Consider the following 15458-nt stretch of genomic DNA (forward strand, 5'->3'; position numbering starts at 1 on the left):
GGAGGATTCTTGTAAAATTCAGCATTCTACTTGTACCTCCCAATAAAGGAGCAACCCTGCAAAGTGGGGACAAAGCTTTGGGTATATGCAGTTGTAATCCAGAACACAGCAGCTGGCAGATCATAGTTTTAGCCTGTCAGCCTCCACATGTGCCCTTTGCTGCCTAAGACTCAAGTAAATACGCACAGGCTTTTCATTAGTAGTAGTTCATGGTCTCCCAATTGTTATAAGGCTTTACTGAATCAATGAGGTTCTGCAGATATGATGGCTTACCCAAGGAGCAATAATCTCACAGTCAGCAGAAGTGACCCAAAATCAAATACCATGCTGGTATTCATCGGAGGGCAAGATCCTATTTCAAGCCCTCTCTCATTTTGTCACATACATAAACAAATAGCTGGAGTTCGGTTGTACAAGCAGATTGCCTACAACGTAAACAGTGGTTAAACCATCATTTAAACTCACATATGTTAGTTCATTGCTTTTAATGCACCTATCTCTGCAGCATCTGGGCTCCAATTCAAAACCAAGCAAAATTATTTAAACTAACCACGACAGGCAGCATAGAACATCCCCTTCATCTACTTAAGGTAATAACTAATGACTCAACGACCATAGTATTTATGTGCTAAAGGCAAGCAATGGCCCATAGTCAAACAGCCGCTTGGCCTAAGAGATACATCTTGTCACGTACTCTGAAGGTCAGTTACTTTGGGCATTTGCGGATTGTCAAAGGTCAAAAGCAGGCACATTTCACCAAAAACATCTGATCCTCAGCTTCAAGAGTGTGCAGGTAGGTGTTTGCACCAAGAACTCCTTTGCTGATCTCAGCAGATGCACTGGTCTGAATAACTAGCAATAGTGAACCAATTTAGAACCCACCATGAACAGCAGAATAGACCAAACTCTCGAAAATAAATCTATTATACAGTGCACAAACGCCTACAGTATGCTTGTTAGCTTTAGAGATGGTTTACATGGGAAATGATGAGAATAAACTATAGTTTCCCATATGGTAATTTATTCCAGAAGAAGAGTGCTTTTTTCTGATTTAACTTAATCTGCTACCAAAGTTAACTTCTAAACCACAAGGTGTTACTAAATAGATGACAAAAGAACCTGTTAAAAAAAAGTCAAGATACCCTCTAGCTACTGTAATTTGCTTTAGAAAGAAACAAATTCCTTTATGTACCCAGATGACATTGATCCTACCTGGTTTGCGTATTCAGGCAAGTGCAAAGCAATGGCACAATCCTTACCTAAATCTATCAAATACATTCTGGATTAGCCCTGCAACATTTACACACATGCACCTGCTATTGAAACCAATGAAAAATTGCTGTACGTAGGGACTGCATGATCAGGAAACGGAATAACTTGGGGGACTAAATAGGTTGTGTTATTCCTGGGGTCACACACAGTGTTACTCCTGCTCCACAATTCTTAAAATAGGGAACAATCCTCCACATCCTCACTCACCACCCACTGAAACTTCCTCAAAAAAATCAGCCTCAAGTAATAACCAGGTGAGACACCAATGGTTACAGAGATTCCAACATTCATTGCTAGGAGAAAACAAGAAGTGGCTTGCATCATTCCCTAGGAATGGCAAGACTCTGGCTGAGTGAACTCTCCCACCGAGGACCCCAGCACCAGAAGTGCTCTACCCCCAGATGCTATGAGTTCCACCCTGGGGACCAATGACCAAAGTAATCCCATCAACACCAATTGCCACAGCAGGATGTAGTGGGGGTAGAATGCAGAAATCCCCGAAGTAATTGAAACATACACCATTTAAAGCTTTATGGATAATGACCAAGACCTTCAGCTGCACCAAAAAGTGAAGTGAGAGGTAATTCAGAGCACAGATCAAGGGTGTAACATGCTCTTATCTGCCCACCTTGAATAAAAAGCAGGTCCCACTATATTGCTCATTAGCTGGAGTTCCAGAGTGGTCTTCATGCATAGTCCAAGTAGAGCTCATTACCCGTAATCTGAACTAGAGACGAAAAGGTGTGAATGTCATTATTAGGTCTGCACACAAGAGGGAAGGACACCAGCTACAGATGGGAAGGTGGCTTTTCTGGCCCATGTTCCTCCCTTCAGAATAAGGAGCAGAAGTTACCCAACAAGTTCCCAAGACTGATCACCTTGACCATTCTGTCCGAATATGCACATACATAATTGTGCCATTGGCACGGTTAGCTCTTCAGATACGCAATGTGTCAAGTTCCCTGCCCTGAATTGCTTACAAACCAACAAAAATGCTGACAAGTTAAGAGGAAGATGTAGTATAACGAGTGGATCTGGAAAAAAAGGACCAGGTTCCAGGAGGGACCTAGTGTGGTGTAAAACTAGAAGCTCAAGCATGGAAACTGGGACAGGCTGCTACCAGAAAAGCACATGCCTCTCTGCAGTCTCAAACCTTTCTTACACCTCTTTGCCTGCAACTTCACTTATTTCTAACAACACAGAAGGGCTGCAACATGAAAGCAAAGCAATGCACAGTCATGATACGCATGTCTTGTCAGAAGACTTCCCAATTTTGTGTGTATTTTGTAATGCGAAATTAATAATATTTAGTTCCTATATAGTGCTTTTCACTAGCAGATCTCAAAGTACTTTTCAGGAGTACCATTTAAATATCATCCCATTTTACAGATGGAGAAACCACTTGCCCAACACCATCCAGTAGACCAGTGGCAGAGCTAGGAACAGAACTAATATCTCCCAAGCTCCAGTCCAGCATTCTATACAGTAGGCAATACTGCCTTTCTTAAGGATTATGAGTTGAGGACTAAGGGCAGGGTTGGAATGCTGGCCAAAAATTGTGCTTTGAACAACCTCCTCTCCGCCCAAGTCAGACACCACACAACAGAACAAAACCTTGAAGTGGGAGAAACTAGTTGACAAAAGGCCTCAAGTTGAGGGTACACAGGTACTAGCAGCCCCCTTCCAAAAAGCATCTCCTCCCCCTATTTTATCCAACTGAGTCTAATCCAGCCAGTTTAAGATCAAGTCCAACACATTAAGGAAGTTTTGTTCCTGCCTATGTCAGCTCATTTACAGCACTGCTAGGCACAAATGTATCTACCATGGGGAATAAAGTGGTCTGGTAGAACATTTTAGCTCTGAGTAATGATCAGTCTTTTTAAGTAAAAGCCAGGCATTTCCCATTCTGTTGGCTTATATAGAACCTCTCCAGTTTGCACAAAATGACTGCAAAACTTATCAAAACACTGAAATTTGCAAACACCAGAATGATGCAAGTATTAGCCGGCAGCTGCCACATCAGTTTCGCAATCACCATTCTGGATTTGTTTCATTGCAAGAGGGAAAAGGTCACCCCAAAGCAACTATTTTTTTTAAAACAGCATGTTGGGAGGAGGAGGAGGAAGAAAGGCACAAATTGCAGTTAGGTGCCCAACTCTCTGCCCTTTGAAAAATTTCCCACTTGCGTGTTTCATTTTTCAGTTGCAAAGGTTGATTTGGTAATAATGATCAATGGAAATTATTAGAGCTGGAAAAATATTTCAGAATGAAAGCATTCGACATATTTAGTCTTTTGGGCCACAAGTTGCCCATGAACAAACAGCAATTTTCCTGAACGTATTAATTGTTCATAGAAATTGTCAAATAATTGCTACAAACAAGTCAGGGGTTACAGATTGTTCAGCAGCAAGAATTCTGTATATACAATTCAAGTGGTATGGGTTAGTTTTGCATGAAACTTATAGCATATTTCTGTTCCCTGATCAGAAGAGGATAATAGTTAAAAATCACAAATTCAAAAATTTGCCTGGTGCAAGTATTCTCCTCTGTTTACTTAAATCTTGCTGTTATTTGCACATTTCTGCCAGTAATACCATTTGCTAGAATGTTCATAGAAACCAAACACAGAAAGGCAATACAGTCAAATGAAATCAATTTAAAAACCCACACCTGTTGGGGGTAGTAGGGGTTTTCATTTTTCACACCCAGCTAAAACAATGGCCAGATCTACTACATTTTCCACTTGGAAATACAGCTTTCAAAAAGTTACACAGAGAAGGCTCTCCTTCTGTTAGCAGATTCCAAAGCTGGAGCTGCCACCTAGTGTAGTGGGGTTTTCTGACTCCCAGAGGGAGCAACAGATCTAAAATTTTTAGACTGGATGAAATGAAAATCCAGGCTCAGTGAATTTTGGAAGGGGGAAAGGAGGGAGACTTGCAAATGATTAAAGTACAATGTATTAAGGTTTCACTAGTTTTTCTTTTATTTTCCCAACCCTACCTAAAACTCCCTACGTGTAGCTCAGCTAAGTATGTCCAGCTGTTGATTTAACTATTTCTGAAAGTACACATTCTGTCACTTGAACACCTGCAAGTTAAGTTTTGGACCTGGGGAAGCAATATTCTTAACTATATCCAGACTGTAAAAAGTAGCTGTTAAAACCCAGACACCCAAAACTTCACCATGGCTAGAGAGGTCTTTTACCCAACTAGTCATATGCATACAATGTACAAGGCTTTATATCATCTACAGCTATACCGACCTCAGAAATGAAAATTCTACTCAGGGGCATTTTTAGCATCTTCACTCTCATTTGGGAACAAGAATGCCAAAATTGCAGTTTAATCGGCCATCCCTGCACATTCACACCAGATGTTCAGACAACTTCTCAATACAGATTTCCAAAATTAATCCATTTCCCACTCTGTTTAATACATTATGCCTCAGGCAGCCAATGCCCAAATGCGGGATGCAATGTGTGACAAAACCCCAAAACGAGGAACAATAATTATTCTGCTGGAATGTTAAAATGCTGGGGCATTAATTCCTGTAGTGCAGATTTCTGTCTCTCTAACCTCAGTTTCATGATTATTTCTGAGTAGATCATTTTCAACAATTAAAATGAAGGGACATCAATTTTGTGTAGAACATAGCTAACTTTGGGCCTAAAATTAGTGACTTGCCTTGAAATGAGGTGCAGTTGAGAGGTATATTACACCTAAAAATACTCCTTAAATTAATGCTTCAGAAGCTACTTTAAATATCCATTTTACAAATATTATTGTGACTGAATATACATATGATACTGAATGGTTTATAATACAATGGACAAAAATTTTCCCTTCTAGCAAATAAAAGATCATAGTTTTCCAATTCAGCAGCTACGAAAGTTAGGCAAAACAACATTCTGATTTTGTATTAACCTACAGCAGCTAAGAAAAATATTAAGTATGCAATGCATGCAGTCCCCTGTGTCAGAATTACAGGTCAGCTGTATTCGGGTTATAACCCTCCACTCTTATCATGAGTTAACAACTCTGTCAAAAAGCAAAGCTGAAGTTGGTTCCATATTCTCAGTTTCTTACTCAAAGGCCAAATTAATTTTCTTTTTTAATTTCACCCAAATAAGTTAAGATAGAATTTTATAAAAATATATATTCATGGTTTTAAGAATATGCTTTTCTGAGATGCAAACAAGCCTCCAATCCCATACGTTGCAGCTGCCTCTTCTCTTAATTTGAATTAAGAGCTGAGACGTGTGGATACATAAGAAATAAAATGCCTGAGGTAACCCCAAATGACACATCCCTATGATCATCAGACTGCTTCATAGCTGACACGCGTCACTCCCTGAGCCAAAGCTTTATACCTGCACAAAATGCCATCACATATCACACCACCAGTACTTTCCACAATGGACATACTCCTTGAATAAGGAAATGACTGACTATAAATGGCAAACTACTTTTCCTCAAATGACATCTGCACAACCACTGGATCAGCTGGAAGACCCCAGAACGAGTCTCTCCCTGAACTGAGGATTCACTCTGGCCAGCACCATGCACCATTTGCAGAGTTTGAAGCTTTGAACAGTTTAATGGTCCCACAGACATTTCAGGTGAAGTAACCAGAGACGACATTTACACATCAGGTTAAATGACGTTGCTTATTCAAGCATCATTTTCAAAATGGAAAGGGGAGTGGAATGATGCAGTCCAGGCACAGAAACAAAAATTTGGGTCAGAAGTGCTATGTTCAAGTCTCTTTGGAACAGTCCAACTTCTGTGTGGACAGGCCACGAGGGGTGACCCAAAGGACACCTTTTCACTTATGTCGATTGAAACTCTAGCTCATTATTGAAAAAAAAGGAGGTGATGGAGAGGCACTGCATGACAGGCCAGAGCTGTGCACACAAATGAAGCTCTGGATCAAGGAGTGGCATACACAAGAATTTTCAGAATGGTCAGATGATTGTGTAGATGTATCATCTGAAAAGACCCAGAAAGTATTTTGTCATTGACAGCCGATTCCTTACTGGAGGGTCTGCAAAATGGAAAGTGTGAGTGTGCATACTGGAAAGAAACAAAACTTAGAGCCAGGGAGCAATGCATGTCAGCTACTTCAGAGAGGGCTAACATTTGCAGGGGCACATCACGTGAGGTGACCTCAGAAGTATTTTGTCATTTACACCACATGAAACCCAGTTCTTTATTCCAAGAGCATTTGCAAAATGGAAGTGGGGCAAGGGTGGCAGCATTTTGTGCTGATATAAAGCTTTAGGTCAGAAAGTGGCATGTGTCAGCTACTTCAGAACACTATCGCTCACAGGGTTGGGTTAACCCAAGGTGTATTTTATGACTCACAGTCAGACAAAGCCTAAATCTTTACTCAAGAATAATCAGCAAAATGGAAGGTGGGGAGTGTAACACGTGGCAGCTAATTCAGAACAGTCTAATTCTCACTAGGATGTGTTACTTGAGGTGACCAAACATGTCTTTTTAAGAGAAAGAGAGTATGTTTTCGGATTGATTTGGTCACTTTTAATTTAGAGAAGTTCCAGTGTGTTCATATAAAACTCCAGTATCTTTTATTTAAAAAAAAAATTTGCAGGTAAATACATTTCTGTATTTTAAAACCAAACAAAATACTGAGTTTTCAAAAGCATACAGAATTATTGCTAGATGTAATTAGCACACAAAACAGATTCTAGATAGTATTGTTTAACATACAAGAACATTTGTTGACATGATATTCCGTAAAAGCTCGGAAACCAGGTCAATAATCCACTGATTATAGATTATAATCCACTGTACATTTCCATGGAGATTTGTCTTCCCACCCCATCCCTGTTTCTTTTGCTTCGGTTTAAACTAGTATTGACATAGAAGAAAAGGAAATAAATGGATACGTAAAAAATTGTGTTATACTAATGTTACCTGCCTGACCAACCCACAAAAGCCAGGAAGTGCAGTTAGTGCTTCCATTCTGTCCTCAGCATCTCCCCACTGTCCATAGGTTTGTAAATGTGTATTGGACACCACATTACACTGCCTCAGACTTTTTCAAATCCTAAGTGTAACAAGTTACAACCAGGAGAAAGTGCTGTCTTCAATTACACCCATCCTTTAACTCCAAATCTCTCTCTGCTTTCGTAGGCTCAGATTCAAAAATCCCCTTAGCATTACTGTCACACCATTACTACCGTGTCAATCAAGTACTTTCAAAAGTGCAGGTAAGTGATGTATTCAAGTTAATATCCACTTATTTTAACTGCAATAATATTGTGTAATTTAAATCAGTTTATATCTATGAATAACTTCATAGGAGGAAAAAAAGAAAAACATGGAATCATCAGCATGAAATGCTGTGAAACTCTAAAACACCACCCAACAGCCCAATTCTAAACTCCTTACCAAGGCAAAACTTTCACTGAAATGGAGCCCCAAAATTAGTAGAAAAATACTTTTTGTATGACAGTGCCTACAGTATTTCCCTCTGGGTAGATCTGAAAGTTACTCCCATTTTATCAGAATACTTTCCCTACTTTCTGTTATTGCACAAAGTAAAATGTTATTTTAATCTTCACGTTTTCGCAACGGATATGCAACTTAGAATTTAAAATACTAGCCACGCCTACCCCAAAATAAATACTATTTTGAGTTTTCAAGATAGGTTTGCAACAATATTCTTTTCACACAGTATTTTCATATAGCAGCTGACTAATCTAGCAAAGCTGCATGGTCTAGTAGCCGGAGCAGGAGAGAAGGCACTCCCAAATTCTAACTCTGGCTCTTAACACAGGGTATGTCTACACAGGAGCTGGAAGTGTAAATTCCAGCTTGATGAGACATTCCTGGTTCCCGCACAAGCACTCAAAAAGCTAGCTCAATAAAGCAGAAGTCTAGCTGCCACAACAGCGCAAGCTGTGGGAAGGACTAGCTGCCCCAAGCACAAGCCTGTCCAAGACCCTGGGTGCTTACTTGGGGCAGGCAGGCCTTCCCACCACTGCAGCTATTTTTAGTAAGCTACCCAAAAGGTCAGAGCTAGTGCAACTATGACTCCTCAAGTCGGAATTTACACCTTTCCAGCTCCCATGTAGACATACCCACAGACAGCCTCTATAGCTTTAGGTGAGTCACTTAAGCTGTCCTCCTGAGTTTCCCTACCTGTAAGAGGAAGATGATAACCTTATCTCACGAGGGTACTTAGGATTAGTTAATATTTATACAGCACTTCGAAAATTTTAAGTGTCAAGTATTATTCAGTAACAGTATTATTCAGTAACTGCTGTTATAACATTAAGCCACAGCAGTGTGTGCATTAGCAGTTATAGGTGCACGCTTCTGGGGCATTCAACCATCTGACAAATACACCTCTAACTCTACTACAGTACAACCCTGATTTTATGAACACCAATATTACAATCAGTTATTCAACAAAACGGGGGGGGGGGGTCACATAACAAAAGGATGCCGATGAAGAAAAAGTCACATCCTTTCACTTTCTGAAGTCTTCACTGCATTGGAAAACCTTTTGCAGAGGTTTCAGAGTAACAGCCGTGTTAGTCTGTATTCGCAAAAAGAAAAGGAGGACTTGTGGCACCTTGGAGACTAACCAATTTATTTGAGCATGAGCTTTCGTGAGCTACAGCATCCGATGAAGTGAGCTGTAGCACACGAAAGCTTATGCTCAAATAAATTGGTCAGTCTCGAAGGTGCCACAAGTACTCCTTTCCTTTTGCAGAGGTTTGACGGAAAAGAAATAAGCAATGCAGTGCATCATACTGCAACTTATGCACCATACCGCAACTTATGCACCATACCCACGGTTATTTTGTGAAGTCACAATTTTATGAACTTTTTGATGTGGTGAACACCTTAATCCCCAGTTAGTTGATAAAACCGTGGTTCTTTCACTTTGCAACTGCTGTTGGGGCTAATTGTTGGTGTAATCTGCCCTCTTACTATTTCATTTAATTAAAACCAATTTTGTAGATGCTTATACAATGTGTTCTTCCACAACGAGCCTGTGTGGACAGGTATATATTGGTTTAAAACTAGTTATAACAGTTCCACCACATTTAGAGGGGGAAAGCTAAACTGCTATCAATCAAGCTTAAAACTGATTTAAGAAAACCCACAAAAGGCACACTGGGGTTTAACTAAATCAATTTAAAATCACATCTTTAGTTAAACTGGTGTGACTGTGCACACTGGCCACGTCTATGCAACGTAGCAGCTAGCAAAGGGAGAACACACAAACAGAAAAATAGTAGCAAGAAGCTAGAACCCTTATTAACTTTTTCCCTGACCTCACCCCCAAGCACCCCATCTTTAAAATTCCCGAAGCAGCTTTTTGTGGCCCAACAGCCACCGAGCAGGAGCTATAGGGCAATTTGCAACTGTTCTTTTTTCTACTCCCCCTTACCCCAGCTGTCTCTCGCCATCCCTGCACCCCAAAAGCTACTTTTATTATCCTTTGCCTCGACCCCTAGCTTTCCTCAGTCTTACAAAACAGATGTAGGGATATCCAGAAGTGTTTTTCCAGTTATGAAGTCCCAGCTGTGGAATCTGTCAGGAAAGTGTACATATCTGTCACATCCAAAAGGACCAATTACCTTGTGGCTCTGGCCATTCAACATCCCCAGCCAATATATAAAGTGAACAAATAATTAGTGTGTTTCTGGTTACATTTTGCTTGAAAGTAATACAGCACTTCCAAGTCAGAAAGGAAAATCAACCATGCACCTTGACTCTCTAAGCACAATAGTACCCCCATTTTCTGTTGAATGCAACTGCATTTCTGATGGCCTCTGGTACAAATGAGGAGTTGTACTCTACCTGCTTTCTTTAGGTGAAACTCCCAGTGAAATCACACACACAGATCTACAGTGCACAATAACAACTGTGTGTCTTTGAACTGTTTTTAGCTTTATGTTTTCTCAGCCTTAACACCTTCCATGAGAAATTCTGCACCTGCGGAAGTAAAAGATCTTGCATGTTTAATAGCTCTAAGGCCAAAGACACAAGGAGACATTGTGAGAGGTAATTTTCTTGCTCTATATTATGAGAAGTGCTATGCAATGAGTAGACTTCTCAAAATAAATTAAGAATTAATTCAACATTCTCTTCTGTGTAGTTGCAGGTCATTTTCAAGCGATGCTGTGTAATAAGACATGAATCTAACATGAAGCTTAAAAAATAAAATATTGTTCTCATTAGAACTATTTCTACACACTACAAATTCTGGACCTTCTTTCATTTAATTTCTGCTTTGAGAGAGAGTGGACAGCTTATCCTACTCTCAGTGTACACTGTTGACTATATTTTAATGAGAAGCAAAACTAAAAAATGATGCATACCTAATTTATAAGCCATATACACACAGATGGGTATTTTTCACTTTAACATTGTAAAACATTAATATACAATGTTAACAACAAGTGCTAATAACCAGGAGCGCAGAGTTTTTAAAAAACACCCAATTTGCTGCATTTGTCACAAAATTGCTTTGAACTTTATGATAAGAAGATATAAGGCATTCATATTCTACAGTTAATACAAATCTACAGTTTGTTTAAAATTAAAACCTTGATTTATTAACTAATATGGTCTGAATGTGAATCAACTGTCTACGCAGATAAGAGCTAAAGCAGCTGAGAAAGTGGTTCAATACAGCAAGCTGCAGTGGTGAAATTCATGCTAGGACATTAACCTAATACATTCCCACTGTTCTGCAGTATTGGCGTAATGTGTCTCATAGATTTATGCACTATGTACAGATTCATGTTGAGTAATTTTAAAGCATCCAGAACTAACAGATGAAGTCATACTTCAAACTGATGCCTAAATTAAACTTTTTAAAGGATGGACAATTAAAGTCGTTATCCTTTGTCTGCAGAAAAACGTTAGAGTGCTCTTAAAATATCAGAATGACAAACTTTATAGTTAAGTCTAAATATTTTCTTCCTTATGCATTTAGCAACAGCCCTTTTGTATCACATGTAGGGTACTGAAGCATCTACGAAGGCAGACTGGTAGAACAGTTATACACTTAAATTGCACTGAAACTCAGATGAAGATTCCCACATAACCTGCCTCTCCCCAAATTTTCCTTTACCAAGTCAACATCTGTCACAATTTGGCTGGAATATCTGTGCTTAAATAGTTTTAGGCTGTAACTGGCAATACACATACTATCTAATGACCATGTTAAGTATACTTCCAAATGTATCTTTTTGTTTCCCATAACGTATCAGTCAAGTATGCTCTCAGATGTATGTAATCTCTTCTTTGGTCACAAGAACCTCTCCTCCTCTTTCTCTCGCTCTCCCTCTCTCTATAAAAACTCATCTCTCTTAGTAACAAGGAACTGTTCATAGCCCTAAAAAGAAAAAAAAGCTTTAAAACTAATATGTATTCATAACTTTGGGAAAATATGCTAGAATGTTGCATACAATTGTTACCCACAAACTTTTGTGAACTCATGGTTTTTACTTCTTTGCTACTGGAGTTTAAGCAAATAATCACAACTAAGCACGATTCCAACTACTTTCTGATTTTAAAAAAAATAATTAAAAAATCAAATGATACATACAAATTCCACAGGGCAATACAAAGTACAAGAATAAGACATCTTTAAAGGTCTTCGCCATCAAATATTTACAGACAAGAAGCATACAACACAGGTTAATATCTCCTCACCTGAAAATTCCTGTTGCTAAACATGCAAGAGTCCCTCTAAAGAAAAATGTCTCCTTTCAAGGAAGTGTCCAACTGCAACATTTCATTATTATTTGTTTTGTCAATTCATGACTCATGCAGCTTTATCCTTATATTTAAACTTTAAAATAACAAACCTTGACTTTTTCATGTTCGGAGCAAGAAATTTACTTAGTAGCAAAATTATTTTGTCTTTGTATATTGAAATCATAATACTTTAAACTTTTGCTAAAACTTTATAGGAAAAAATAAAATTAAGTCCCCAATCCTGGAAACAGTTATGCATCTGCTTAACTTTAAGCAAATGTGTATTTCCATTTAAGTGATTTAAGCAGGTAGTTCTACTGAAGTCAATTGGATTACTCACCCGCTTAAAGTTACACATGTGCTGTTTACAGAATCAGGGATCTCAAGGAATGGAAGCTTAAAACATAAGCTTCTTTATAAAAGTGTTTATGACCAGTTTATCTCAAACTTTGAAAAATATCCTTTGATCTTGGGAACTGAAATATAATTCGGACAATATGAATAGTGTTTGGCGGTAGTAATATGGAGTATGTTACATGTTTCAGACATTTCTAGTATGTTTACAGAGTGTATACCAGCCATAAAACAGAAGATAACATATAGTTGAGGAAGCTTGCTCATACTTTTATAAAAAAGTGACAGGTGAGCTGTCTTCAGAAGTCCCATTCAATTCAATCTACAGTAACACCAAATGTTAGTCAGAAAATAGAAGTAGTGTAATTAGGATTCAGAACTAAGCCCCATTAGCTAATTTAAAAAAAAAAAAACACAAAACCACAAGTGCATTTGGACAAAAGGCTTTTGCATGTCCCATAGTCTCTATAGAAACATCTTGATATATACAATCATTTCTAGTCTCAAAACTGAAAGAAGAGGTGATTAGTTGTGATTCAGGAACGTCTTATAAATGCTCTTTTCAGAAAACTTCACAAGTGAACACTACATTTGTTTACTCTTTGAAATATGTTATTTAAAAGATGAACTGTCAACAAGTTAATCTGAGAAGGTAACCCCAGACTTGTTTATAGCCTCATCTTTCCCCATTCAAGACTACTGTAGATTGGACTCCATTTTCTAAAGTTCTGCATTTAAATTCAGAGTCAACTGGGAATATGGACATCTTTAAACACAGAGAAATGTCCAAAAGTGAACAATCCACAGTAAGTTCTCTCTTTACATTTTGTGCAGCATTTTAAAAATTAATTCTGAGTGATTCAACTCTAGACTTCACTGACTTTCTGGACTTACTAGTTTATGAAGAGATTCAATGTTTTGGGAGGAGAGAGACATCTCTTGTTTACAAGGGCATAAATAGTTTTTAATGTACAGCAATAGATAGCCCTGACTAAAATTAGAAAATGATGGCTCTGGAGAAAATTGGTCAGACCTCTTGTATTAAATGACAGTTCTGATCACTACAGATGGCTTGAAAAAGCGGATGGCCCAATAAAAAAGACCCTGAGGTGATGTTCTGTTAATCTTGGCCACTGCTACATTTTCTAAACTACCTAGGAAATTGCAACTATTAAACCTCAGTTTGCTAAGTGCTGAGGTGAAGTATCCAAGCAGATAAGAAGCAGCAGTGGCTGTGTCTTATGTCTCTTGTATGCAATTGGGAGTCCCTGTCTGCAATGGTACAAAGGCAGAACTAAAGCAGCATGCACTAAGAAAACAGATGAGCAAATCCCAGACCCTTTTTCATGGCTGTTGGGGGGGAGGGGATTTTTTAAATTATTATCCTGTTACTTCAAAGTACTGCTTAGAGTACTGCAAAGAGAGAAAACAACTGTCTTCATGCAGGGTTGTAAGAACACAAAGCCAAGCATTTGTTTAGTGCACTGAATGGAGTGAAGATTATAAAATGTAATTGGGAAAGCCCCCTGCAAGTCCTAATGCTGAAATGGGAAAGCAAAGATTGGGAGGGAAAATAAGGACAGTCAAAACAAAAGTGGATCAATGCAAAGTGAGAACTGAGATTTTAAAAACACACCCAGTGGGGGAATGGGGAGATTCTGAGTGAAAGCACCCAATGATTGGAGATGGAATTGTGCCTGATAGACTGACTTCATGCTCAGGGACAGGAACAAACGCTGGCTGCAGTTAAGGCTGGATGTTTCTTCAGCGTTTACTCTCCTTAGATCTGCTCAGAACAGGCTGTTTTCTTAAGTGTTACATTTCACAAGTCAAGCAAGTTTTTCCTTTTCAACTTTAAAATGGGGGGGGGGGCGGGCGGGAGAAAGCTTCTCTCCTTTCCCCCCACCCCCACTCCAACGCTGCCAAAAGTTTGATTCCGCCTGTGATTGACACCCGACACCAGCTCCTCCAAACCCCAGAGAAATCACTGGCTGAGGCCGCAAAGCATTGGGGAAAAGAACAAACTTTTGTCTTGCTACTTAAAATACACATGTTTACTGAAGCCACCTCTTAGTTGATCCTTGGGGAGGGGGGAACAGCTTTTCAGAAGGAGCTACGGCCAGGTTACTCACTAGCCAGCAAGGAAAGGAGACCCCCACAGGGTCCACCTAATACCTATCCCCCCAAAAGGGGACACATAATCCTCGTGCCCCGCTCCAAAGGAAGGATCGCCCTCCACACGCGCCTCGCCTCTCCTCCCCCCTGCGTGCGTGGGACCCTCGGATTCCCTCCCCGTCCCTATCTCCTTTTGGGAAGGGAAACAAACTCCTCACAAAACACAGCAACTTGCCACACATCCTCCCCGCTCCCCCCCAAGATCCCCGTTCCCACACCCCTTCCTCCCCTTGTCCCAGGCGCCCTGCGCCTCCAGCCTGCTGCAGGCTGCCCCCCTTCCCAGCCCCCTCCGTGCCGGATCCCCAGCCCCGAGCGCCCCGGTCCCAGGCGCTCCGCAGCTCCCACCTCTCCAGCCCCGCGGCCCCAGCGGCAGCAGCCCCGGGGAGCTGGGAAGTTTCTCAGTCAACAACAAAAGGCAGCGGCTCCCCGCGGGGCCCGGCGCCGGGAGCGCCCCCCACTCACCCCGCAGCGAGCCCAAGTGGCACTGAAGCACCGCGGCGGCCAGCAGGAGCAGCCGCAGCGGCGGCGGGGCTGCGGCCGCCGCCGCCGTCTCCATGTTGTGCGCCGCAGCAGCAGCCGCCGGAGCCCGCGGAGCGTCTCAGGCAGGCTCCATGCTCCGGGCGCTGCGCTCGGCTGGGAGCGGGAGGGAGGCGCTCGCCAGAGCCAGGATCCTCCTCCTCCTCCTCCGTGCGCTCGCTCGCTGCTCTCTGCCCGGCCGCCGCCGCCGCCGAGGGAGGGGGCTGGGATCCTCCCTCCGCCGAGCCCGAGGAGGAGCCGGGCGCCAGCTCAGGGACCGCCCCGCCCGGTGTGGGGCAGCAGCCCGCGCCCCTTCCAGCCCGCCTGCTGCCGTGTGCTCCCGCCCCCGCAGGGAGGGGGCCCGCACCATTGTATCCGCTAGGCCCCACTGCT

At 41.1% G+C, this 15458-nt stretch overlaps 1 protein-coding gene across 2 annotated transcripts in view; it reads right to left on the minus strand.

Moving 5' to 3' along the window:
• Nucleotides 1-15254, minus strand: part of LRP5 (LDL receptor related protein 5) — a 248179-nt gene extending 232925 nt beyond the window's left edge. For both annotated transcript variants that reach the window (XM_084630413.1, XM_084630412.1), the window contains exon 1: nt 15012-15254. In XM_084630413.1, coding sequence (XP_084486539.1) covers nt 15012-15105 — 94 coding nt within the window. In that variant the 5' untranslated portion in view covers nt 15106-15254. The remainder of the gene's footprint in view (nt 1-15011) is intronic.
• Nucleotides 15255-15458: the final 204 nt, after the last annotated feature.

This window comes from Lepidochelys olivacea, assembly GCF_965140295.1.
Source record: "Lepidochelys olivacea isolate rLepOli2 genome assembly, chromosome: 6".
In the NCBI taxonomy this organism is placed as follows: domain Eukaryota; kingdom Metazoa; phylum Chordata; order Testudines; family Cheloniidae; genus Lepidochelys; species Lepidochelys olivacea.